Source organism: Scomber japonicus, chromosome 4 (assembly GCF_027409825.1).
Source record: "Scomber japonicus isolate fScoJap1 chromosome 4, fScoJap1.pri, whole genome shotgun sequence".
NCBI classification, from domain to species: Eukaryota; Metazoa; Chordata; class Actinopteri; order Scombriformes; family Scombridae; genus Scomber; species Scomber japonicus.
The window spans coordinates 29194184-29221689 of record NC_070581.1 but is presented as its reverse complement, the minus strand read 5'-3'; the positions used below and the strand labels follow the sequence as shown (position 1 = coordinate 29221689).

The following is a 27506-nucleotide window of genomic DNA, read 5'->3' as shown; positions in this document are numbered from 1 at the left end:
ATGCATATAACAGTCAGACTAGCAGCGCTACGCTACGGCTCTCCAGTCCTCATCAGCTCTCTGTGCACCAGCAGGCTCCACGGCAGCCGCAGACTCTTCACGATGGCCGAGCACTCCTCTGAAAAAGTGGTATTCAACAAGCCAAAGGTACGCTATCAAACAGTGTAGTCTGCTCACTTTACTGTGAACTTGAATTATTTAAATGGAAAGGTGGTGAATGTCTGACCGGCACACTTTTCCTGCTTTTTTACGCACGGTTTTGATTGCGTAAACATTGGGTTAAAAATCCCCCGTGACAGAAAGAAGAAGCATGCTTACAAATTTAGAGAAATAGGATAAGAATCACATGTCTAAAAGAAACTTTAACAAGCGCTGTCTTTGCTTGGTGTTTTAAAAGCAGAGCCGTAGCCAGGATTTCAGAAATACTGAGGTCAGGTGTCCTAGCCCCTCTAATAGGGGCTCTGGAGCAGCCCTCAGCCCCCCCTCCCTGGAGAAAAATGTGAAGACTGTGTTATGAATGTATGTATTTTAATGCATTCATGAAAGACATTGCTGGCTTGTTATTTAGATACAATGTCAAGTTATAGTGTTGAAAGCAATTTACCTGTAAAACAGACACATGGGTTCTTCTGATGGCGCTGCAGCACCCTCTAGTGGCAGGTGGTCTCATTTTATAGGGGACATGATATGGAAAATGGATTTTTGCTTAGCTTATGTATGGATTTGGCTGGCTGAAATGTTATTTAGGCAATGGGGGAAAATTACATAAATGTAGTTCTCCTTGTTGTTTAACCAGGGTTTGATGTTTTAAACATTAGCTGAACAAGCTTAAAGAAGCTTTTCAGAGTTATTGGTCCTCAATTAACAAAGGAGACAAAAACAACGAATTAGCATTGATTAATCAGTTAGCTGTGCTGTGGATACTGCTCATCTAATGTACTGTAGTCTACTGCACAGTTTGTTGGGTTTGTTTTACTGTAGGATGTCTGTTAACCAGTCAGGGATTTAATTTTAGATTTGGTGGTTTGCGGTCAATACAAGAGAAGAAAGAAATGCTATAAACTTTTTGACTTGGAAAACTTACAATTTGATTCATACTTACAGTATTACTTTGCAAAAACAAAAAAACACCCCAAACATGTTCCACAGAGTTGTATAAGAGTTTGTATAATTACAAACATAATATTGGTAACACCAGTCGTGTAACCTGTGGTCAAACACAGCAGACTGATGTAGTAAGTGTAGCATGTATGTATGTGGGTAACAGCCTCTTCACCCACAGTGTAATTACGTGTGTCGTATAATGTAACACAGTGTGACCTGTTTAGCTCTGCTGGTGAGATGATGATGTTGACCTTTGTTCCAAGTAGTTTTAGCAATTCATCACTTTAATTGTCAGGAATATATATATGAAGCATTTTAAAATACCCAGAAAATAAAAATCAAGGCAGCGACCTCGGTGCCCTCAATGTTAGCTACGGGCCTGTTTATACCTGCATTAAAGCTGTTTGACTTGACATGTGACTGCATGCTTTAAACAGGTTGCACTACCGTCATGTATGAAGCCTTTAATGAGCATTCACACTTCATTTTCTTGCTCTTTGATAACGCTGCTGCAGAATAAAAAAACTGATAACTGAACCTGCTTTTTAACAACTTGATCTGTAGACAGAGAGACTTTGCATTACTGTACTGTGTGCGTGTGAGATTAAACGGCTCACTTCAAATTCATGTGGCTGAATTTCTCATCACTGCAATAGAATCTAGAGCTGTTGACGATTACTCGATTCATCAATTAGTAGATTGACAGAAAATGAAATGCCAATTATTTTGATGCTCAATTAATCATTGTGAGTCATTTTTAAACTTTTTATAAAGGTTTTATTATTGTGGTTTCTATGATAGAATATCTTTGGGTTGTTGAAAAAACAAGACATTTGAGGTTGCATCTTGGACTTTGGGTTAGAGTGACCGACATCTTTCACCATTTCCTGAAATTTTAAAGACAAAATGCTGTATTAGAAGATAATGAATATAATGTAAGTGATGGAGGACAAAATCTACAGTCCTCTTTCTGTGCAAAAATGTGTTTAAAAAGAATCTAATATGAAATGTCAGCCGTCCAAATGAGTCAAATCAACGTTACAGTCTTTTTAGTGCCAAAGTCCCTCTTGTTATTACTATACTTCCACCACAGCTCAACAGGGAAACACAAAGAGGGAATCTGATGCTAAAAATACTGTAAATGTGTCAGGTATGAGCTTGATATGACTAACTCAGACTAAACTAACTTCAGATAAACTGAACTGAAAGCACATTTGAAGCCAGTTTGATCAGACAAATGATTACAGCGAAATGTAACAGTGTAATATCATATCTTGACTTTTAGGTAAATGCAAAAACAAAACTATGTGGTTTGTCATTTTACTGGCAGCATGTGATAACCAGAGGTAAGATCACATGATGATAACGGCTGTAGACTGCTCTGAACCAGTATGACTGTAATAAATGTGTAAAAGTGTTTAACTCTGCTCGGGGCTCATTTTTCTGCACAGACTCGTGGTCCCGCCCGCCCGCGAATAAAGACAGCTCCGCTTTGTGAATCCATGTATTGTAGATTTCCCATGGAGTAAGGAATGCCTCTTTCAGTGTTCATGTGAGCATCTGACTCTTATTGTAAGACAGACGTGAACATTGTGAACAAAATCAAAGAATTATCCCAATTACAGTTATTTTATCAGCTAGTACTGAGAAGTGGCCAGTATAACAAAGCCTTTAAAGTGAAATGCAGGTAGGACTGGTAGTTTAATGTGCACATCAGGCACACTAGCATGAAATATATGCTCACTTGTGCCCTTTGGAGTCTGAGCGTGCACCTGGACTGCATGAGCTGACTGATAAGAAGACAGGAAGCTAGCTCAGTTAACAGAGATATGGAAAGAACACACAAACGCACACACACACACACAACTGAACTCTGTTGTGTTATACAGTGTTTTTGTGTGTGTGTGTGTGTGTGTGTGTGTGTGTGTGTGTGTGTGTGTGTGTGTGTGTGTGTGTCTTGGTGAGAGCTCATAAATTGCAATAGGAGAGAGACCCCAAGGGAGTGGTGGTTACTTGCAGAGATAATCTAATTAAATATTAATTTGCTGTTGTACAATTGATACCACTGGCTAGGTTAATGTGTCCTGCCTCACTAGTTCACTGCCAATGCTTCATACGCTGACATCAGTCACCATATAGCACACTAAAGCTGCTAATAAAGATTCTTTTGATTATTTTCTTGATTAATAAATTAATAACTGTTCTGTAAAATGTCAATAAATAGTTGAAATTATATCTTATATTCTCATAGAGGTCTAGTTGAAGTCTTTATTTGTCTTCTTTTTGTCCAATCAGGGGTCCAAAATCCAAAGATATTCAGTAAAAGCAGTACAATGGTGAATGATGCTTATCACAATGTCCTTAAACCTCAGTTAACATCTTCAAATGTCTTCTTCTGTCTGACCAACAGTACAAAACCCCAAAATATTCAATTTACAAAGCAGGCAAAAACCACATGTTGAGGCGTAGAAAAAAACTATTGCTCTCTCTTCATACTTTTTAATGGTAGTAATAGTTTTATTATGAACTCATTGTGTTAAAACCTAGAAGAGAAACACTGAAGAGTTAGATAACATCCTCTCACCTTAATGTCAAGTGGTTTACTCATAGACATATATACGTAGACGCCGCATTGACTGCTGCTGCCGATTGGAGTGACGTGCCTACATGGCGGCCATCTTGGTCCAGGGCCACTCGCTCCTGCAGCGCATTATGTCTATAGAGGAATGACGTGTTTGCACTAGGGCTGTCAAGGTTAACGTGTTAATTGCGATTAGATTAATGCAATCCATAACGCGTTAATTTTTTTTAATCGCATTTTAATTTTGCAAGCCTTTTTGTCCCTTCTACTCCCCCGTAGACGGCTCCTCTAGCTGTAGCGCTATGCTTTGAAGTGGCCTCCTGCAGTAAACCTACCGCGCTGATGGAAAGTAAGAGAGCTACTGGACTTTTGAACGGCTTGTTTAACTTTAAGAAACTTCCAGACAGTTCAGTTGACAAGTCAAAAGTAAAATGCAACCTGTGTCAAACGGAGTTTAACTACCACTGGAGTACGTCGAGTTTGAGTTAGCACCTCCATGCTAAACACCCAGGTGCAGCCAAGCGAGCCTCAGCTCCACCAAAGGACCATTTTGGAGTGTGGGAGTCGCAGCAGAGCCGTGATTGATTCCCAGTTAAGACACTCTGGTAAGAAATGCTTTACATTATGGGCTTAAAACTGCCTTGAAATGTAAAATAACAGAATTTTAAAAATTTCAGTGAATAATTCTACTTTGAAACTGTGGAGTAGCTCTTACCTCCATAGATATACATGCACTACTGCCTCTGCTTGCCCTGTACCAAGATGGCGGCACTTTAGGCACACCTCTCCACAGTCAACGTGGAATCTACGTATATATATGTCTATGGGTTTACTCCTGAAATGACCTTGGAAGTAAAGTCTCACCTACATTCTGAAGCTTTCAGTACCAACACTTTTTAGCAGCACCCTCTGTGGACCGAGATCTGATATGTGACAACCAACCCCGTTCTCCCTTAACTCAGACCGGGATCGGGTTAGGCTATGAGTTTCAATTAAACCTTATAGAAGCACACAGTAACCTTGTCTATTTGATACACTCGAGTCCCTAAAGCTCGATCTGTGCTCATACTGTGTGTCGCTGCCACAGTTCAATAAAACCTGCTCATCTGTGTGCTTTTTGCATACCTGATTAGATTAATTTCTTGTCAGTCGGCTGATATAATTGTTTCAGCTCTAATTTCTGTAAGAGAACTAAGTCTTTGTTTCGGCACAGCTCGATCAGATGAACACAAGTCAAAGAAAATTATAGACAAAAAATAAAACACTGAATCTGAGAGAAGAAAAAAAATATTGCATTAGTTGCCACAAACAGAACTGAGCGCTCCCCAGACATGAGATATGAACTTCCTATTTTGTGGTGTCTGAATATTGGGTAATAGTTTGTAGGGGGTCGATATCAATCAACTTCTTGCAAAAACTGTTGCAGAATGAATCCTGTTGCACAATAATACGCTGATGGATTTCCTCATGCTGTTTCAAATTAGCAGATATATATAACAGTACCATACCATAACGTGCTGCAGGAAGAGTCTGTCTATACTGAAACAACTACACAGGATTTCCTGTACTTGCAAATGGTTTGAACATCTGTTCTGTGTCTTTTTTTTCCAGCTCTGATTCTGCAGACACTTCATGCTTTTGAGGAAAGAAAATAGATGTAAACACGTTACATACAGTACAGTCTCAATTAGAAACATCTTTACTTCTCATTGTAAATATTTGGGTAGAATCGTCCTGTCTCTTTCTCTTTATTTAGTTTCCCCAGATCTTTCCTTTCACGCCCCAGCTGGCTCTTTTGTCTTCATGTCACACACAGATGGACACAGCTGTACATGCTTGATGTTATAAAGGTTGGAAGGTTCAGAGCAGCAGAATTAAACCTGAAACTAACCTTAATTTCAATGACTTATTATTCCTCCTGTTGTCCTCGAGTCAAGGAAGGAAGGGAGGAAGAAGGAAGGAAAGGAGGGAGGAAGGAATGGAGGGAGGGAGGAAGGAAAGAAAGGAGGAAGGAAGAAGGAAGGAAAGGAGGGAGGAAGGAGGAAGGAAGGAAAGAAGGTAGGAGGGAGGGAGGGAGAAAGGAAAAGAGGAAGGGAGGGAGGAAGGAAAGAAGGACAGAGGAAAGAAGGAAGGGAGGAAGGTAGGGGAGAGGAAAGAAAGAGAGAAGGAGGGAGGAAAGAAGGAAGGAAGGAAGGAAAGAAGGAGGGAGGGAGGAAGGACAGATGGAAGGAAGGAAGGAAGGAAGGAAGGAAGCAAGCAAGGAAGGAAGGAATAGTCAAAACAGATGGGGTCAATTTGACCCGGGAGGACGACACGAAGGTTAATCCACCACCACCACCACCACCCCCAAATGTCATCAGGACAAATATATTTGCATAGCACCTTTAAACGAGGCTATTTTACCCTTTACATAAGACATAAAGGGCATTAAAGCAGCAATATGCAAAAGGAACAGAAGACAAAAGTATAAAAAGACACTTAAAAATTGGAATTTGAGGAGTAAAATAAAACAGAGGATAAAAAGAAATGGTGAAATAGATAAATCAGCAAGTTATCACAAGAGCTGATCTGGAAGAAGTGTATGTTACTTTTCATTGATTATCAAAATAGTTGCTGATCAATTCTCTGTCGCTCAATTAATAGATTAACTGGCTAATTGTTTCGTCATAATCCACCAGAAATATTTGACTTGTTGGTGGGGGTTTTTTTTCAACCATTTTTAACACATACTGAAATGAAGTAATCAGATTAACAAGCACCACTTTGTATTTTTATTGCAATTGTGAAATCCAAAAAACAAAACCCACAGAAAACAGGAAACAAAATGTACTGTGAGGAGTTTACAATTTGTTCCTAAAAGAAAACAGATGTCACATTTGATTATCTCACTCACTGGCACTTTTATTTTTATTTTAGTTGAGTAATGATTTATGATGGTTGACAAATCTTTTAAAAAGTTGTGTGGGGCTTTCTCTTGACAATACAGTTTTAATCAAGAACATGTGACTGAAGAATGTAATTATTAACCCTAACCCTGAAGCAGCAGTGGACATTAACTAAGAACTATTACTTATATTTCCATCACAATATAATATATAATCTATATTTCAGATGGAAATATGGTGCTTTTTCCTCCATTACAGTTACTGTATGTCAACTTTAAATACTCATTGCTTTTTAAATAGATTTACTTACCTTTGTGTCGTCCTCTCGGGTCAAGTTGACCCCGTCTGTTTTGACTATTCCTTCTTTCCTTCCTTCCTTCCTTCCTCCCTCCCTTCTTTCCTTCCTTCCTTCCTTCTTTCTTTCCTTCTTTCCTCCGTCCTTCCTTCCTTTCTTTCCTTCTTTCCTCCGTCCTTCCTTCTTTTCCTTCCTTCTTTCCTTTTCTCGGTCCTTCCTTCTTTCCTTTCCTTTCCTTCCTCGCTTCCTTCTTTCCTTTCCTCCCTCCTTTCCTTCCTTCTTCCTCCCTCCCTTCCTTTCTTCTTCCTCCCTTCCTTCCTCCTTCCTCCCTTCCTTCCTTCTTCCTCCCTTCCTCCCTTCCTTCCTTCTTCCTCCTTCCTCCCTTCCTTCCTTCTTCCTCCGTTCCTTCCTTGACTCGAGGACAACAGGAGGGTTAAAGTACTACTTACATGTTAATGTTTCTGTAGTAATGACCCAATAATATCTTTTATGAGGACTTTTTCTTGTGATGATGGTTACACAGCACAGGTTTTCCAGGTGAGGGAGGGGTGGGTGTCCCTTCCCCTCTCCTCCCCCTATCTGTCAGGCTCAGTGAATGGAAGTGAAAAACATTACCTTAGTATTTAAAGTACTTATGAAAAGGAGGTAGTGAAGAATAACCTAAACCTGTGTGATTTGGTTAAACAGTACTTTTGGGAGAATTTTTACTGTTCTTCCCACATTTCCCACAGTCAGAAACTAATAAATGCTTTGAGTCAGATCTTTTTATTTACTTGATGTAGTTTCAAGATGCGTCAAATAATAATATTAGGCTATCTTGGCTCAATTGTTGAGTGTCTGTGGGATGAAATGACACAATCACGATTCCATAAGCATCCAGGAATTGAGTAAACAAAGTGGGGAGGCACCATTTTCCATACTTTGTCTGAGGGGAGGCCCATAGTTTCAGACTTTGAAAGCCCCTGTCTTAACTTCAGGTCCTGTCTTAACGTCAAATATCTTTTTAGAGTTAGATTGGAGATGTGCTTGGTATCTAGCTCCATCGAGGAAGTCTTTATACTCTAACACCGTACTAAGTTCTGATACTTCCTTCAGAAAATCCCTCTGCATGCTGTGACCTTTACCATATATCCAGATCCAGTCTTTTAACAGATGTTGACAACGTACTTCACTGTGGTTTGCTCTCAAAATGTCTCTGAACATGTTTGAACGCTTCCTCTTTAACACGTGATGGGTCCAAGTTTTCCATTTGTGGAACAGCTGGAGCTGTCCAGAGCAACAGCTGGATGAAGCTCCGCAGCGATTATAAATTCATAAATCCAACAGAGTTTTATGGCATTTTAATTTTTGAACTTGTTTGCTTTTATATTTAGTTGTCAACTACTGATTATTATCATTATTGATTTATCACATTTAACAGTGGTTCAATTAATTTGGTTTATAAGATGTCAGAAAATAGTGAAAGATAATTATCCTGGTTCCAAAAGCCCAAAATGACATCATTAGATATCTTTTTATGTCCCAGCACATAGATAATTAGTTTTCCATCATAGAAGACTAAAGCAACCAGAAAATGTTTCTTTCATATTTGAAAAGTTAAAAAAAAAGATCATCAGAATACTTGGCTATTAAATTTCTGTCAATTAACTAATGAATTAATTTGCAGTTTAAAGAATGTGTATAATCCCCCGAAAATTTGGCCTCAAATCCAAAGTATTTCTATATAACATTAAATATCACTATACCACACAATCAAAGTAAAAAAATAAATATTGTTATTCTTTTTTTCTGAGTGTAATACTCAAAAACTCTGATAATCCGGTTAATCAAGACTGTGTTGTGTGTTTTCATCAGATTCTGATCCAAATCGAGCAAAATCCTGATCTCTATGCAGACGTTAAGACATCTTTTTTTCCCCCAAACAAGCTCTGTCAACTTTTGTCGGTCCAGTAGTTGGCTCTCTCTTCTCTTCTCGTCTCATTACATAACAGCGCTCGTGGTATTGCAGCAATCATGAAGACCTCCAGATATGTTTTTTGGAAAACTGCGCCAACCTTTTCATGACAGGACCGTCTAACACTGCTGTCGTACTATGTGTTATCTTCTTCAAATTTAAAGGAGGTATTCAAGTGCTGGTATGTTGTTTACTGCCCCCATACTGCCCTCGGCCTTGACAGAGGATCCCCAGCCTTCCTAAGACACTTTGGGAGATTTCCTTTCTGGAAAGGCTCTGTTTATGCAGAAAGTCACTGAGCTTGAGGAGCTGCGGACCTTTTGCTTCAATATATGGGTGTAGTGGAAGAGAAGCGAGAAGATTAATGTACGAGCCCATCACTCGGAGTCAGGAATGTAGAATAATATTTGAGATGTAAGAAAACTGTGATAACACTGCCATGGAAAGTCAAAGGCTTCTGGTCCACATTAGAGGTTTTAACTCGGGGTTGATTTCCAGAACCGTGCTACGAGGGAGATAAGAATTAAAAGTCTCTGGTGGGATATTTTTACTTTGGTTCTCACCCTGACCGATGTCCATAGTTCAGGGCTCAGCTGTTGAAGGAGGAAAAGGAGATTTATCGGTGTCATCTGCCAGGATAAATCATGGCGCCCAGCAGCCAGAACGCTTTTCTTTGACCCTTCTCAGGCAGCCCTGGCCTTTTCACTACTTGTTGCCCAGTCATGCATACTGCATTCATGATGGGCTGCAGCCAAAACATTGAACTGCACCATTGTGACTACTACTGCTCTCTTTTTAACACTATAGGGTATCTGATATTTCTCTGTGTTTCCTAACTCTTTCTTCTTTTTCTCTTTCTGAGCATAACATGTTTTGCTCGGCTTATTATTTATCACCATGTGTTTTTCTCATCCGCAGGTTGAGCTGCATGTGCATCTCGACGGCGCCATCAGGGTGCAGACTATCCTCGATGTTGCCAAGTAAGTTAAATTCTTCATATTAGACTTAACTGTTTGTGTTTGTCGTGACTCTTCAGGCAGACTTGCGTGTTTAGATAGATACGAATACAAGAAGATGTTATCGTTCCTCTGTGGAAAAAAAAAGACTTATTTAATACTTGGAAATTGCTGATAAAGTAAAACAGAGTGTGGCCAGGGAGCGATATGGATCAGCCAATCGCAGATATTTCAATATCAGTCTTATCATCAAGTGATAAGTAACAGGAAATTAGAAACACGACACGTATGTTTGAGGACATTGACAAACAGCTTTTACATTATGAAGTTACAAGAGAGCACTGACTTTACATATTAGCCTTATAACAGCTAATATGTGTCTGTGTATACGTCTAGCAGACATGGAGCAACATTAGCATTTGTTTCCACCAGGGTTATTATAGTAGATTAATTAGATAAATTCAGCTTCGTTTTCTCCCTCAATTACACAGTCTTTCATCCCTTTCAGCTTCTACAAGTCACGACTTTCTCTTAATACCTGAAAAACTAAAACTAAATAAAAACTAAACTGAAACTAGTCAATTCCTTCAAAATAAAACAAAACTAAAACTAGTCAATTCCTTCAAAATAAAACTAAACTAAAACTAGTCAATTCCTTCAAAATAAAACAAAACTAAAACTAGTCAATTCCTTCAAAATAAAAACTAAACTGAAACTACTCAATTCCTTCAAAATAAAACTAAACTAAAACTACTAAATCACTTGATTAACTAACTAAAACTAAACTGAAATAAAAAAAACAAACTGAAAAACTAAAGAAAATTTCAAAACTATAATAACCTCAGTTTCCACTCGTGTTTCTATCCAGACGATCAATTTTAGTCCTATATCCTCCTTTTAGCTCTGATTTGGTTTCCACCAACTCCTGAAGAAAATATTTGGCTGTTAAGCTTCAAAATGTTCCACTGTGCTCACCGGCTGGTTGCTAGCTTGTTTGTTTGTCGCTAGGTGCTGATTGAGCAGGTAAGGGTACAGTCTGTTTATCTGCTGCCTGCTGTGTCTGGTCTCAATGAACCTGATGACAGTGAACCAAAACATTTACGTTGTGCGGCACAAAACCAAAACACATGAGTTCAAATATGGTACAATACTGAGCGCAGTGATCAACCTCCGTGGGTTTGTTGATGAGAGTGACCTTTTTCTAATTACTTACAGTTATGTGACTCACTGGTTGATTATCAGCTCTGAAGTAAAATATCTGTTTGTGTGCTTTGAGAGTAAAATATCACTATGGGTTTAATGAATTCTTAGCATAGTTTCAGGGCCTCAACCTTAGTAAGAATTTAGCCCTGGCCTCCTTCTTTTGTTTATTTCTGTCATTAATAATTCAACTGTCAGGTCAATATAGCTCGAGCTTCAATGCATTACTGAAAAAAACATCTATTGGCAAGGCAAGGCAGTTTTATTTATATAGCGCATTTCATACACAATGGCAACTCAATGTGCTTTACATAAAACAGAAAAACATGTAATTTGAGAAACATTAAAACATACAATTAACCCCCCCCCCACACACACACACACACACACACACACACACACACTAATAATAAAAACAAAGTACAGAAAAATAGAAAGAGAGAAATAAAATGCTAGAATAGAGCATTAAATATAAGATTGCAGCATAAAATAATGATTAGCTTTAAAATCATTAAAAAGGACGTAGAGTGCAAATGAAAGATTAAAATGTAAAGTGCTTTAAAAGAGCTCAATCATAAGCACAGGAGAAGAGAAGTGTTTTTAACCTGGATTTAAACATGATTTCAGTTCTGCTGGTAGTTTGTTCCAGTTGTGTAAAAGCTGCTTCACCATGTTTAGTTTGAACTCTGGGCTCAACTATCTGACCTGAGTCAGTAGATCTCAGAGCTCTACTGGGTTTATATTCTACTAACATGTCATTTATGTATTCTGGACCATTCAGTGATCTATTAAACCTTCTTGTTAAGAAAGAATGGGAAACTTGCAGTAATCTGTCACCATTTCCCACATGCTACTTTTCTCCAATTTGGGTTAAAGATGAAAGAGTGCCATGAATTTCACTCTTGTTTCTGAACTCTTTTTTCTCTTTTTTTTTACCCTCTTCTCATTATAGGAGACGCGGCATATCTCTGCCGGCAACCACCGTGGAGAAGATGACAGAGGTCATCATTGTCCAAAAGCCTGCCACCCTCACCGAGTTCCTGGGGAAGTTTGCCGAGTACATGCATGTGATTGCGTAAGTGCTGATACAACGCTTTTAAGGATTCAGTTTCACAATTACCACAAAGGTGTTTTCTTGTTGAGTGGGTGTACAAAGAGTGAGAGATATGAGTCATTTAAGAGTCATCAGGGTTAACCTCAGAGGACAGGTATTCCACCAAGGTCCACAGAAACTGATAATGTAATAAAAGTCAAAGTCCATTCACGCACCTTGTTATCACACAAGCAGTTACTACTATTATGTTATGTTATCTGAAGTGTTTTAAGGCCCCGCTGTGTTTATGAGTGGTAGGATTTGGATGTAAGACACAGCAGGATTATGCAATGTAATTCTGCAGCGTGATGGGGATGAAGGGAGGGAGGTGGGGGGACGGAGGGAGTTGGGGTGGGTGTCATTTTAAATGCCAGACATGTAGAACAGGATCACATCATTACTCAGATCAAGTGTCACCTTGGCAACCAAACCCGGGAGTAGAGTGAAGCTGTTGGGAGACCCCTTCTGGTGTCACTCTGTCTTATATTTAGTTCTCCACTCCAAGCGACCGGGGCCGAACTGTTCAGGAAAGACCAAAAAAAGTCTTTCAGATGCTCAATGGCTGTAAAAGCTCACAACAATGATGGTCTGTGGTGGTCGGTTGTGCTGAATGGAGCCTTCTATATCAAGGCTCTTGAAAACCTCGCGTGCAGTATGGATTCAACAACACAGGGAACGTGCTAGCTGAGTTTAGCTCATGCAGAATTGTTGTATGAGCCTGGTGGCAGTGATGTGAATGTGTATGTGTGTGAGGAGGGGGTTTGGGAGAGAGGGGGGGGGGGGCAACACCATGCATTCAGATCTGTGACATTAGCATTCACTTTCAGTGTAAATGCTGGAAGCAGTGTTGTTCTCTGTCATGTGATGCGGGACAAATAGCGTGCTGCTGAGTCTAAAGGAAGGGAGGAAATGGAGCTGTTACTCTCCTGATACCTTCATGACATCGTTACACTCATTATCATGCAACACGATCACACTCACAAGACAGAGGGAAATGTTTTATTTACGTTAATGAACGATCTTATTACACATGAACTTGATCAGCTAGAATTTGAACCTCACTTTCCTCTAACGCTGTGTCAAAAGTGACAAATGACAAAATCTAATACTTATGAGTTCTTCCTTCCTTCCTTCCTTCCTTCCTTCCTTCCTTCCTTCCTTCCTTCTTTCCTTCCTTCCTTCCTTCCTTCCTTCCTTCCTTCCTACCTTTCTTCCTTCCTTCTTTCCTCCTTCCTTCCTTACTTTCCTTCCTTCCTCCCTTCCTTCTTTTCTTTCCTCCCTCCTTTCCTTCCTTCTTCCTCCCTTCCTCCCTTCTTCCTCCCTTCCATCCTTCCTTCCTCCCTTCCTTCCTTCTTCCTCCCTTCCTGACTGTACAACACTTATCAGAGGAGGAAGAGGAGGAGGGGGGATGAATATAAAATTTTATTTTATAGAAAAGCAAGACCCTTCTCAGCTTTTTGACTATTTTCCATTGGATGTTCCTTTTGATTGAGCTTCAAATGTCTGTTACAGTAGGTATTTAAACCTATTTTTAAACATTGAACCATCAGTGTTTTATTTAAATTCACCAATTGGTTTAAAAAAAAAGGACAAGAAGTGATTCTGACCTTCACTTACACTAACTTTATACTTTATATGACACATTTTACTCCACTAGTCTTCTTCTGTCTGCTTTGATGTAGATAAAGCGGAGCTAGGAACTACTCTAGTGAAAAATGATGCACTCTGGTTTGGTGAGAGATTATTTTCAGCCATTAATAAATACAAAGCTCTCTATGTCTGTATTGTGTCTCCAAATGAATATGTTGGGTTTGATGAAAATGATAAAGCCCTGACAGACACAGAGGCAGGATTGTTATGATCAAACACACCTTTTATAGTCTGTGGCACACACACACACACACACACACACACACACACACACACACACACACACACACACACACACACACACACACACACACACACACACACACACACAAAGGCCAGACTTCTTTTTGATGTGATTATTTGTGTATTGAAGGTGGAGGCTGACATAAAATAGATATTTGAGAGGAGAAAAAAAGTTAAAAGACTGTCTACTCTCTCTCTCTCATAAAAAAGACATATTACCCTATAACTCCACCACTCTCCCTCTAATCCTTTTTGTATAGTCCCATTTTTTTCCTCTACTCCTTTACTGTACATCAGGGATGTCAAACTCATTTTCATTCAAGGGCCACATACAGACCAATTTGATCTCATGTGGGCCGGATCATTAAATAGATGGAGGGAAGAAAGGAAGGAAATAAGAAGGGAAGGAAGGAAAGAGAGACAAAAGGAAAGATGGAAGACAGGTAGGAAGGACAGACAGAAGGAAGGAAGGAAAGAAGGAAGGACAGATGGAAGAAACGGAGGAACGAACGAACGAAGAAAGGAAAACAGGAAGGTAGGAAGGACAGATGGCAGGAAGGACAGAAGGAAGGAAGGACAGATGGAATAAACGGAGGAAGGAAGAAAGGGAGGAAGGACAGATGGAAGGAAGAAAGGAAAAAAGGAAGGTAGGAAAGACAGATGGAAGGAAGAAAGGAAAAAAGGAAGGTAGGAAGGACAGATGGAAGGAATGAAAAAAGGATAAAAGGAAGGTAGGGAAGAAGGACAGATGGAAGGAAGGACAGAAGGAAGAAAGGAAGGAAGGAAAAGAACACAGAAAGGAAAGTGGGCCGGATCGCAGGCCGGTTCTGGCCCACGGGCCGCATGTTTGACACCCCTGCTGTACATCCTAATTGCATAATAATTCCAGTAATAAATAAAATACATCTAATGAAGCCTATACTTAATTATTAACTATCACTATTACTTTGAACGTGTATATATATATACTGTACGGAGGACATGTTTAAATGAGATCAGTATAATTGTGTTAAATGCATGTTTTGCTTATTTTTGAAAGCTGTCACAGTTCAGATGATGGATGAGCAGCAGTTAATGGTTTTATTTGCACCAGTGAGATATATTTATCAGAAAAGGTTAAAGGTCAATGTCATTTATTTTGTGTTTTTCTCTCTTTTCTTCCTTTTCAGTGGCGACAGAGAGGCCATAAAGAGGATAGCTTATGAGTTTGTTGAGGACAAAGCAAAGGAAGGAGTGATTTACGTGGAGGTCAGATACAGCCCGCATTTTCTGGCTAACACTAAAGTGGATCCCATCCCCTGGAACCAGACAGAGTAAGAGTCTTTTGTTTGATCGGCTTCAGCTTGCTAATTAAAAAAAAAAAAAAAAAAAAGAGGTGTTGTGCTTTTTAGCTAGGAATATTAAATGTTTTCTTCTTCATTGCGTTTCTTTTACACTCAGAGGCAACCTGAGCCCGGAGGACGTGGTGCATTTGGTTAACACGGGCCTCAGTGAGGGGGAGAGGGCCTTCAATATCAAAGCCAGGTCCATTCTATGCTGCATGCGCCACATGCCAAGTAATGAACTGTTCATGCTCCTGTCTGCCCAAACAACCTTCTGAGATAAGGTTCCTTGTTGTACTGTCTCAAAGCATCAGTTATTCATATTAGAAAAAAGAGAAAACAGGAAAAACCCACATACTACTTAACATAACCTGTCCCTATATCCAGTGAAAAACCATTTATCTCCAAATTTCCAGACTGTGGATTTTTGTGAAGTGAAGGATTAAGTAATTCTTTTGAGGGTTCAACGTATTTCTAAAGACAATTAACAGCTGAAAAAGTCATTATTTGAAAAATGCAGCTTTCCTTAAGCTCATGAAATGTGTTTCTTTTGGAGATACATGGTTCTCACAGGACAGTACTAATATACTGTACATCATATTTGTATTAATAGTTGTGGTAGTTGTTGTAATACCAGTGAAAGTAGCTGTGTAGCACTAAATTAGGATCCGTAACACGAAAAATTGTTGCACGATAATGAGACTGTAATAAATTGTCTCTGCTGTATTCATGCAGCTATTTCCTGTGTAATGGGGCAACCGAGTGCAATTTGTATTTGTCACTCTGCACTCTTACTCTTTGAAATATTCTTATCCTCAAGAGATTACAGACATTTTTTTTATGTCTTTAAACTTCCTGACCGTCTGCAGGATATCTGATTTTGTCATTAGAGACGGGGGGAAAATAAAATATAACAAGCTATTTTAGGAAGAGCTCCAATTACAAGCTGTAGTAAAGCTGTGTGTAGTTATTCTTTAAACAGCACGCAGCCTAATATTTCAATCCTATATATAGCCCACTGAATGTGAATGAAACTCAATCATATCCTGATTAAGAATACTGTATCTGATACACTGTCATATGTATGTAACTGCTTTGGTTTAGTAAAAGGTGCAGGTTATGTTTTCATGTAGTATCATTTTGGAAATACACTTTATCACCTTCTTGCCAAGAGTTAGATAAGAAGATTGATATCATATTGAAGAAAAAAAATGTTGGTTTTACCTCGTAATCTTGACCTAGTGTATCATAATTACAAGAACACAATCTTTCCTGGTAATTATGAGATAGCTTAGTTCATATGTGGGACTGTTTCTTGGCTAGGAGCAGTCACTTCCTGGAGTCTTATTGTCACAACAGAGTTGCCATGCAACAAGTGGAGAAAGCTAATTAGTGAGCTTTGGAGATTCTAGCAAGTACAATTTGTTACCTTTAGACATAACCAGGCCAGCCGTTTTAAGTCTTTATGCTGAACTAAGCTATCTGTCATCTTATCTTAACTCTGAGCAAGACAGCAAATAAGCAAATTTCCCAAAAACATCTCATATTTTAATAAAAAAACAGTCCTGTTCACTGTTAGTCAAACAAATACTTACCATTGCATGTTGGTTAACGTTGCTTTGTGCTTGTCGTAGCTGTAGATTGATGCAGAGTGAAGTAGAGTGAAGCTGTGACTGTATCATCACATTTCATCGACGCATCTTCTGCATGCATGTTGGCAGGGCAGAGCTGGGATGTAATACATGTATTTTAATTCCTCAGGCTGGTCCATGGATGTGGTGGAGCTGTGTAAGAAATACCGCCACGAGGGAGTGGTGGCTATTGACCTGGCAGGTGATGAGTCACTCAACTGTGAAGCCTATCCAGGACACAGGATGGCCTATGAGGTAAGCATGTCGAAACATCTACGTAATACCACAGTTTCTATTAAAGGCTTGGAATGAGGAAGACTATTAACCCTCCTGTTGTCCTCGAGTCAACGAAGGAAGGGAGGAAGAAGGAGGGAGGGAGGAAGGAAGGAAGGGAGGAAGGGAGGAAGGAAGAAGGAGGAAGGAAGGAAGGGAGGAAGGAAGGACAGAGGAAAGAAGGAAGGACAGCCGGAGGGAGAAATTAAAAGAGGAAGGCAGGAAGGAAAGAGGAGGAGAGGAGAGAGGAGGAGAAAGAAAGGGAGGAAAGGAAAGGAAGGAAGGAAGGAAGGAAGGAAGGACGGACGGAAGGACGGAAGGAAGGAGGAAGGGAGGGAGAAAGGAAAAGAGGAATGAATGAAAGAAGGACAGAATGGGGGAGGAAAGAAAGAGAGAAGGAGGGAGGAAGGAAGGAAGGAAAGAAAGAAGGACAGAAGGAAGGAAGAAAGGGGGATGGAGGAAGGAAAGAAGGAAGCGAGGAAAGAGAGAGGAAGGAAAGAAAGAGAGAAGGAGGGAGGAAAGAAGGAACAGTCAAAACAGACGGGGTCAATCTGACCCGGGAGGACGACAGGAAGGTTAAAGGAGTTGGTTTTTTGGTCATTGTTGTCAAACAGCTGGAACGTTTTGTGCTCTTGATTGTGTTTTTAATAAAAATGGTTTCTCATACAGTTTAATAATAAGTATGATTGCTGGAGGAAAAATGCAGACAGTGTAAAAACATTTGTAGACTGCTTAGTTTGGCATTAAAATATAGCGGGCATATTTTTTACTGATAACATACCGGGTCTTTTTGAGACAAAGATTTTATAGTCCCAGCTCATGTTCTGGCTGATGGAAACATGGCTGCAGGCTGTCGCACCAGAATCATCCAGGAGTCCTCAGAAAGAATTTGAAGCTTCTTTCGTAGAGCGGCTGAATGATTTGGAGACACTACAGAAGATATGCTACTGCAGTGGCTCCGAGAATGGCAGCGTCAGTTGTTTGGCTGGTCCACCACTTTGGTCCAGACTTGTGACGGCATTGATGGGATGATTCCCCTGACAGTGACTAGCCTTGGCGATCACATGACTTCACCTCTAGGTTGACATTTGTAGTTTTAACCCTCCTGTTGTCCTTGAGTCAAGGAAGGAAGGGAGGAAGAAGGAAGGATGGAAAGGAGGGAGGGGGGAGGGAGGGAGGAAGGGAGGGAGGCAGGAAGGATGGGAGGAGGGAGGAAGAAGGAAGAAGGAAGGAAGGGAGGAAGAAGGAAGGAAAGGAGGGAGGAAAGGAAAGAAGGAAGGGAGGAAGGAAGGAAGGAGGAAAGAAGGAAGGAAGAAAGGTAGGAAGGAAGGAAGGGAGGAAGGAAGGATGGAAGGGAGGAAGAAGGATGGAAGGACGGAGGAGGGAAGGAAGGAAAGAAGGAAAGGAGGAAGGACAGGAAAGAAGGACGGAGGAGGGAAGGAAGGACAGAAGGAAGGAAGAAAGGGGGATGGAGGAAGGAAATAAGGAAGGAAGCTAAGAAGGAACAGTCAAAACAGACGGGGTCAAAGGTTAAATGAAATGTGGTGAACGCTGTTGAATGCAATGCCGTGGAATTCTGTATGGACATTAAAGAGTAACCATAACAACTCTGATGATCACTTAACTTCAAAAGTAAAAGTTGATTTCTTAATTTGTTCCCATTAGCCTCAACTGTACTTTGTGATTAGCGTTAATTAGCCAACTTTAGCAAGCTATCATGCTAAATTAAGATGGTTGACATGGTAACCATTATACCTGCTAAACATCAGCATGTTGGCATTACCCTTGGGCACATGATGTTAGCATTTAACTGAAAACAGCTATATTCTTAGTCAGGGGTGGAGCTAGGTGATGACTTTTGGGGCTGCAACCCTGAATGTTTTCTCAAAAGCCCCAAATCTTTTTTTAAAAATCTGTTGTTTCACTTGTTTTGTGCAGTGACAACCAGCTGCTGACTGAATATGAGTGACTTCACAACAAAATCAATGTAATATTTTTTGTTTTTCCTTTTGATCAAATGCCTTATTTATCATTTTATTTCTAAGGACCAAATGAATAAGGACCTAATAAATCACTACTACTACCACTAATGTTTGCAGTAGTCATAAAATGCAGTAAAGTAATTAAATCCTGCACAAATGAACCATCCAAAAAAAAAAAAAAAAAAAAAACTTGGCCCTAGTTCTGAGCTTAGCCGCGGGTCTTGTCAACTCCTAGCTCTGCCCCTGCTCTTAGTCAAGAGTTTCTCTCCTCTGCAAGATCCCCTATCCATTGTTAATGTGTTACCATTCATTCGACATGCCAACATGGTTTGTTTTGAACTGCTTGAATGCAACCTATAGGATCCGTTACCATGGAGACGTACAGTACAGCACGTTCTGTACAGACATGGTTTATAGCACAATGTGCCTGCTAACATGCTGATCTGGCTGGCTTTGTAAAACAGGGCTGAGCTCAGGTGTTACAGGTGACAGACAGCAGTAGATTACTTTCCCCTGTCGGAGGATGATCATCATCTCAAACTGATGAGGATGTGAAGTGGGAGTAAAACCTTATTTCAATTTTCCTCACAGGCTCTAATGCTTCTCAACAAATCCAATCTGGTTTCCAGCCAGCATTTATTGATTAATTCAGAGAATAGTTAAGTAATCAATTCTGCCTGTCAGACTATAATGAATGAGGTAGATTAATCAGTTAATACAGCACAGCGTGGGACGTGGACCTGAAAATAATTGCATGGACTGTTTGGAGTCGACTGCATGAGGACAGTTCAGGCCAGATAAGAGAAACCCAACAGATTTTTGGGGTTATGTGAAAATGAAAAGGGTTAGAGCTTCATTGCCCTTTTAGATATCTGGCATTAATACTGGATATTTCTTTTTCACATTTCTGTATTCTTTCAAAAATACTTTTCTGCTATTCATCCAAATATTTATCTCCTTTGACATGATGAAGGATACATGTTTATATAACCCGATGTCTCTATGTCATAAACACGGAATGAGTAATTATTGAATATGGGTCATAAAAACATGGATTTTTTGTTTTTAATTATTTGTAGTTATTAATCAGCTGCAGCTTTTTAAACTGATTAGTTTGTTAGATTCAGGCTTCATGTAATAATGAAAATCCTGTCAGCAGCGACCCAAGCAGCACAGAGACACACAGTCAAACATGTAGCCATAATTTAAGAAGTTTTTGAGATGATTTAAAGATATCAGTTATTAAAAAAACCTAAAATATACACAGAGCTGCAGAATCTCATGTGAAAACAGAGCAGCACATTACCAGGTGTCTATATTTGTATTATCTTATTACAGTTATTATGAACATCTATCATACAGTAGGTTAATTGTACATTTTAATTTTACTCTGAGATTGACGTCAATAAAATAAAATATAAAATATCTCTTAACATGGTAGAAACATTCTTGCCTATTATCACTAAAGTAAACTTTTTGCAGAGTCAGGCTACTCGTGTGTATATATGTGTGTGTATGTGTGCGTATGAAAGAGAAAAGAGAGATAAGAGTTCAGAGACTAAGTTGCTTCAGTCGCAGATACTTGAGATGGCACGCGTTGTGTGTACAGGCACTAAAAATTCTTTACATGCTCTCACTGCCTACACTTGTGTGATAATTAAGTCATTTGAGGTTAACAAGTCTTCAATAACTCATAACCACGGACACTAAAACTAAAATAATCCAAAGTATAGTATTTTCAGATTTTGCAGAAACAGTTTGTTGATGAGCTCACTTCACTCACTTTCCCTCAAAAGCAATAAAAGATCAAAAGAGCTTGCAATGAGTTCCCTTTAATTATTCCATTATGCTATCTCAGCTCTGCAGAACCTGAACAGTCTTTTAAAATATTTCTGAATTATTATTTTTTTATCAAGATCAAAGTCCTGCATGTGTGTATTTTTATTTTATTCTGTTGCTTTTGCCTTTTGTAATCTCTGGGTTTGATAGGTGCTAGAGCAGGGGTGTCAAACATGCGGCCCGTGGGCCAGAACCGGCCAGCCGAAGGGTGCAATCTGGCCCACTTTCCTTCCTGTGTTCTTTTCCTTCCTTCCATCTGTCCTTCCTACCTTCCTATTTTCCTTTCTTCATTCCTTCCTTCCTTTCATCTGTCCTTCCTACCTTCCATCTGTCCTTCCTTCCTTCTGTCCTTCCTCCCTTTCTTTCTTCCTTCTGTCCTTCCTCCCTTCCTTCCTTCCTTCCTTCCATCTGTCCTTCCTTCCTTTCTTCCTTCTATCCTTCCTCCCTTCCTTCCTTCCATCTGTCCTTCCTCCCTTTCTTCTTTCCGTTCTTCCTTCCTTCCTTCCATCTGTCCGTCCTTCCTTCTTTCCTTCCATCTGTCCTTCCTACATTTCTTCCCTCCTTCCCTTTGCCTGCCTTTCCTTCCTTCCCTTCTTATTTCCTTCCTTTCTTCCTTCTTTCCCTCCATCTTTTTAATAATGAAAATGAGTTTGTGCTAGATAATTCAACTTTATCATTAGTATCATTATTATTGTTATATTTTATGGATATTATTCAGCTTTTCCAGATAGGTAACAGTGTAGAGAAGCTCTGGAGCGGCTGTGACTTAGGAGGGAGAGCAGGTCATCCACTACTACAGAAGAATGGCCCTTTGATTCACGGCTCCTCCACTCCACATGTTGATGAGTCCTTGGGAAAGACACTTGACCCTAAATTGCTGATGACGGCTGTGCCAACGGGGTCTGAATGTGTGTGTGTGAATGTTGGTTGCACCCTGATGAGCAGGTTGGCACCCTGCATGGCGGCCCCTGCCCTGCCATCAGTGTGTGTATGTGTGTGTGAATGTTGTTTGCCCCCTGATGAGCAGGTTGGCACCCTGCATGGCGGCCCCTGCCATCAGTGTGTGTATGTGTGTGTGTGTGAATGGGTGAAAGTGACTTGTAGCCTTTGAGTGGTGGAAAGACTAGAGAAGTGCTATATAAGTACAGTCCATAGCATGACATCTTCTCAAGGTGAATCTATATTGATGGAAGAAATTGAAACATGGTTCAATTATTAACAAAAAGCAGAACTCACAGAGCAGAGTCCACTCTAATATTGCATATCTTTATTACTACATGACCTGCAGATAAATACTGCAAGATTAGGCAAACCTCACTTGAACCTCAGTTTGTACAAGGTTGAGAATACTAAAAATGAAAGGAGGAGATCAAACCGGAGGGATGTGTTGTCATGTGCTGTAAAAAAGTCAAAAATCAGTTTCAGTCTTTGTTTGTAGAGAATGTTGAAACACAGCAAAGCAAGTGTGTTATCTTACTTAATGATAATACAGAGACACCTCAGTAGATTCTGCAGCATCAGTGATGTGAAAGCCAGATGTTTGGTTGTGCTGTTTGGTTGCTGATGTGTTCTGTGATTAATTGTGTTGACAGGAAGCAGTGAATTCTGGGATCCACCGAACGGTACATGCAGGAGAGGTGGGCCCAGCATCTGTGGTGAAGGAGGTAAGCTGTTTAACAATACTGTGAGACATTTCTGAAAGGGTGGAGGGGTCATCTGAGGACTGCACACTACATCTTGGGACAGCAGCTGAACAAAACAATTAAGTCATGTACTAACAATAGAGATGACTTGACCAGCTACTGGTGAGCAGAGATCCAAAAGAAACAAGAGTAGGTGTTTCATGTGTGTGTGGGCAATATGAAAGTTTAAGCAAAGTGGCAGTGGTGGAAAAAATAGTCCTTTTTCCTGAGTAAAGTTATCAATACACAAAGTAAAATTCCTGCATGAAAGTACTGCAGTATTATGAGTGATGTAGTATGCAGTATTACAGTAAAAGTAGTGATATATTATTATATATGACATCATTAGATTATTAATAGTGAAGCATCAGTGTTAGAGCAGCATGTTACTGTTGTAGCTGCTGGAGGTGGAGCTAGTTTACACTACTTTATATACAGTTAGCTAGTTTATACTACTTTATATACAATTAGCTAGTTTATACTACTTTATATACAGTTAGCAAGTTTATACTACTTTATATACAGTTAGCTAGTTTACACTACTTTATATACAATTAGCTAGTTTATACTACTTTATATACAGTTAGCAAGTTTATACTACTTTATATACAGTTAGCTAGTTTACACTACTTTATATACAGTTAGCTAGTTTACACTACTTTATATACAGTTAGCTAGTTTATACTACTTTATATACAGTTAGCTAGTTTACACTACTTTATATACAGTTAGCTAGTTTACACTACTTTATATACAATTAGCTAGTTTATACTACTTTATATACAGTTAGCTAGTTTACACTACTTTATATACAATTAGCTAGTTTATACTACTTTATATACAGTTAGCTAGTTTACACTACTTTATATACAGTTAGCTAGTTTACACTACTTTATATACAGTTAGCTAGTTTATACTACTTTATATACAGTTAGCTAGTTTACACTACTTTATATACAGTTAGCTAGTTTACACTACTTTATATACAATTAGCTAGTTTATACTACTTTATATACAGTTAGCTAGTTTACACTACTTTATATACAGTTAGCTAGTTTACTCTACTTTATATACAGTTAGCTAGTTTACACTACTTTATATACAGTTAGCTAGTTTATACTACTTTATATACAGTTAGCTAGTTTACACTACTTTATATACAGTTAGCTAGTTTATACTACTTTATATACAGTTAGCTAGTTTATACTACTTTGTATACAGTTAGCTAGTTTACACTACTTTATATACAGTTAGCTAGTTTAGTCCAGTGGTTCCCAACCTAGGGGTGGGGCCCCTCCAAAGGGTCAGCAGATAAATGTGAGGGCTGGTGAGATGATTAATGGAGAGGAAAGAAGAAAAACAAAGTTATTTTCCTCTAATCTTTGATTTTTGCATCATTTGAACATTTATCGAAATGAAAGCATGTGAGAAGTTTAGAGGGAAAAATCACTATTTGGTGGAGCAACTCAGACATCTGAAATGTGAGCCTGACTACACACTGCTTTTTGTAAGACATCAAAAGACAAAAAGGTTGGAAACTATTCATCTCATTCATTTCATCTTTAACAATGTGTTGTATTTTAAGAGCTTGTTATAATAGTCCATTGTGTCAAATCTTCATCTGAAAAGTAACTAAAGCTGTCAAATAATTGTAGGGGAGTGGAAAGTACAACATTTCCCTCTGACATGTAGTGGAGTGGAAGTATAAAGTATCAGAAAAGGGAAATGCTCAAGTATAAGTACCTCAAAATGGTACTTTAGTAATGTTTTAATCAAGTTTAGTAACTTGATTAAATGTATGTAATACATTTTTCACCACTGAAGATTGGTAGCCTATTAAAACTTCAATGGACTGAAGGTTTTTACTTCGTCATGCTAGTACAACATTAGTAACATTAGTATTAGTATGTACATGGACTTTACTGTACTGTGATTATTTCACTGTTCTCGACTACAACGCAGCAACCTCCATTAATGGACGTCATGTCTCACTGAACTTTAGTTGCCAAAGCACGTGGCTGCTCTCTAAGAAGCCATCCTTCAAAGTGACAGTTCAGCTATGCCACAACAGTTGTGAGTGTGCTTCTAGAAATGCCCTGCAGGTTCTGCTGATGCACTACATGGAGGATTATTGTGTGTGTGTGTGTGTGTGTGTGGTTTATAACCTTTTGTGTCTACATCGTGACCCCCTGTTTGATATTTCAGGCTGTAGAAGTGTTGAAAGCTGAACGGATCGGACACGGTTACCGAACCCTGGAGGACCAAACCCTGTACAAACAACTGCTGGCTCAAAAAATGCATTTTGAGGTAAAGAAACCAGCACAAATCATCACAAAGCTGAATCACCACCAACGCAGCTTTTTAAATACAAGTTGTCTTTTTGCTAATCTATTAAATGTGTCCTGTTCATCATTACACACTGGATATTAATCATTAAGGATATATCATTTCATCAATTATAGTGATATGCAGTAATCTGACTTTACTAGTAGTGACACAGTGATATGCTGCCCCCTAGTGGAGATTTGAGTAGCTCAAATGAGAGGAGCAGTCATTTGGGTTTCTCAGTGCTGTCTGTGCTGTTGCAGGTGTGTCCCATTTCCAGTAAGCTGACAGGTGCCTGCGACCCAGACTTCACCAAGCACCCCGTCATCACGTGAGTCTGATCATAGGTTTCTATTTAAAGACGTTTGACCCTCCTGTCGTCCTGCTGGGTCAAATGGACCCCATCTCTTTTGACTGCTCCTTCTTTCCTTCCTTCCTTCCTCTTTCTTTAATTTTTCCTTTGTTCTTCCCCCTCTTTCCCTTTTTCTTTGCTCCCTCCTCCTTCCATACGTCCTTCCTCCATCCCTCCATCCCTCCTTACTCCTTTCCTTCCTTCCTTCCTTCTTTCCTTCCTTCCTCCCTTCCTCCATCCCTCTTTTCCTTCTTACTCCTTTCCTTTCTTCCTCTTTTCCTTCCTTCCTCCCTCCCTCCTTCCTCCTTTCCTTATCTCCTTCCTTCCTTCCTTCCTTCCTTCCTTCCATCCTCCTTTCCTCCCTTCTTACTCCTTTCCTTCCTTCCTTCCTCCTGTCCTTCCTTGACCTGAGGACAACAGGAGGGTTAAATATTTCTGTTTGGGATCTCATCGTTTCCTTCGTGCAGGTTCAGGAAGGACAAAGCCAACTACTCCCTGAACACAGATGACCCTTTGATCTTCAACTCAACCCTGCACCTCGACTACAGCACCGCGCAGAAATACATGGGATTCACCGAGGAGGAATTCAAAAGACTGGTGAGATCAAATGCATGAATAATTATAGCGGTTGTTCCCAAGATGATGACATCTGAATATGATTTGAATTGATGGCGTTGTGTGTAGTCTTTTCTCGGTTGCTAATTAAAGCAGGAACAAAAGCTTCCACATAAAAAAGTATTCCACTGCAAACTGGGAAGCCTCAGATCCTGTTTCTTGGCTGGGAGCTGTGACTTTTTTAACATTTTGGCACTTTTTCACACCCTTTGGACAGAGCCAGGGCATTTTGTTCAGTCTTTATACTAAGCTGTGCTAAACAGCTGCTGACTGGCTTGTGGAGTCACATTTACTAAACAGACTTGAGAGTACTGTAGTCTCAGTTTTCTCATCTAAGTCTTCTAAAGCAACAAACTAACTTTCAGTGTTGCAGTCCTGCATTTAAAAGTTTTTCTGAAGCTAATGTGAAACTTCAGCTCTCCAATTTAGCCAAATTAAGTAGAGATCTTCCCTCTTTTTGTTCCTATAACTTCCACCACAGCTCAACAGGGAAACACAAAGAGGGAATCTGATGCTAAAGAGACTGTAAATGTGTCAGATATCCACTTGATATGGACTAACTCAGACTGCTGAAGCCTCATATAAGTTTCAGATAAACTTTTAAATGGATTGTGGCCTCCATCACTTCCTTTGAAAGCACATTTGAAGGAGATCTTTTAACAGCCAGTATGAACAGGAGGATTGATTACAGTGCAGAAAACCTCTTATAGCAGGGGTGTCAAACATGCGGCCTATGGGCCAGAACCGGCCCACTGAGAGGTCCAATCCAGCCCAGTTTCCTTCTTCCTCTTTTCCTTCCTTCCGTCTGTCCTTCCTACCTTTCTTCCTTCTTTTCTTTCCTTCCTTCCTTCCTTTCTTCCTTCCATTTGTCCTTCCTACCTTTCTTTCTCCCTGTCTTCTTTTTCTTCCTTCCTTCCATCTGTCCTTCCTTCCTTCCTTCCTTCCTTCCTTCTTTCATCTGTCTTCCCTTCCTTCATTCCTTCCATCTGTCCTTCTTTCCTTCCTGTATTCTCTTCCTTCTCCTCCTTCTTTTCCTTCCTTCCTTCCTTTTAATGATCCAGCCCACATGAGATCAAATTGAGCTCTATGTGGCCCTTGAATGAAACTGAGTTTGACACCTCTGTCTTATAGTGTTCATATGGGCAGTTTTTGAGTTGAAGGTGAACTCAAACTATATGTAAACACACTAACATGTTTTTTTTATTGACTCTTCGTGTTTTTTTAGAACATCAGCTCAGCAGAGTCGTGCTTCTTGCCTGCGGATGAGAAGGAAGAGCTCCTCAACAGACTGCGCGAGGCCTACGGGACAGAGGATACTGCCTTTTAAAAACAATCACTGATCACTGACAAGGAAGTCTAAAGGAGAAAATGTGACCTAACCCAGGGACAAATCGCTCTGAACCCTTAATCTCCCCCACCTGACACAATGCAATGTCTTTTTTTTTTCCTCTTTGTAACCAGACAAAGCCTTTAGGATAAAATATCAAATATATTTCTTTTTTTTTTTTTTAAATCACAGATATG

At 39.6% G+C, this 27506-nt stretch overlaps 1 protein-coding gene across 1 annotated transcript; it reads left to right on the top strand.

Annotated features, from left to right (window-relative positions):
• Positions 1–27506, top strand: ada (adenosine deaminase). The gene is made up of 11 exons (XM_053317642.1): positions 1–147; positions 9738–9799; positions 11928–12050; positions 15131–15274; positions 15402–15517; positions 17045–17169; positions 22601–22672; positions 24896–24997; positions 25279–25346; positions 25835–25964; positions 27208–27506. The coding sequence occupies exons 1-11, from the start codon at positions 1–3 to the stop codon at positions 27307–27309; spliced, it is 1191 nt and encodes a 396-aa protein (XP_053173617.1). The 3' UTR covers positions 27310–27506.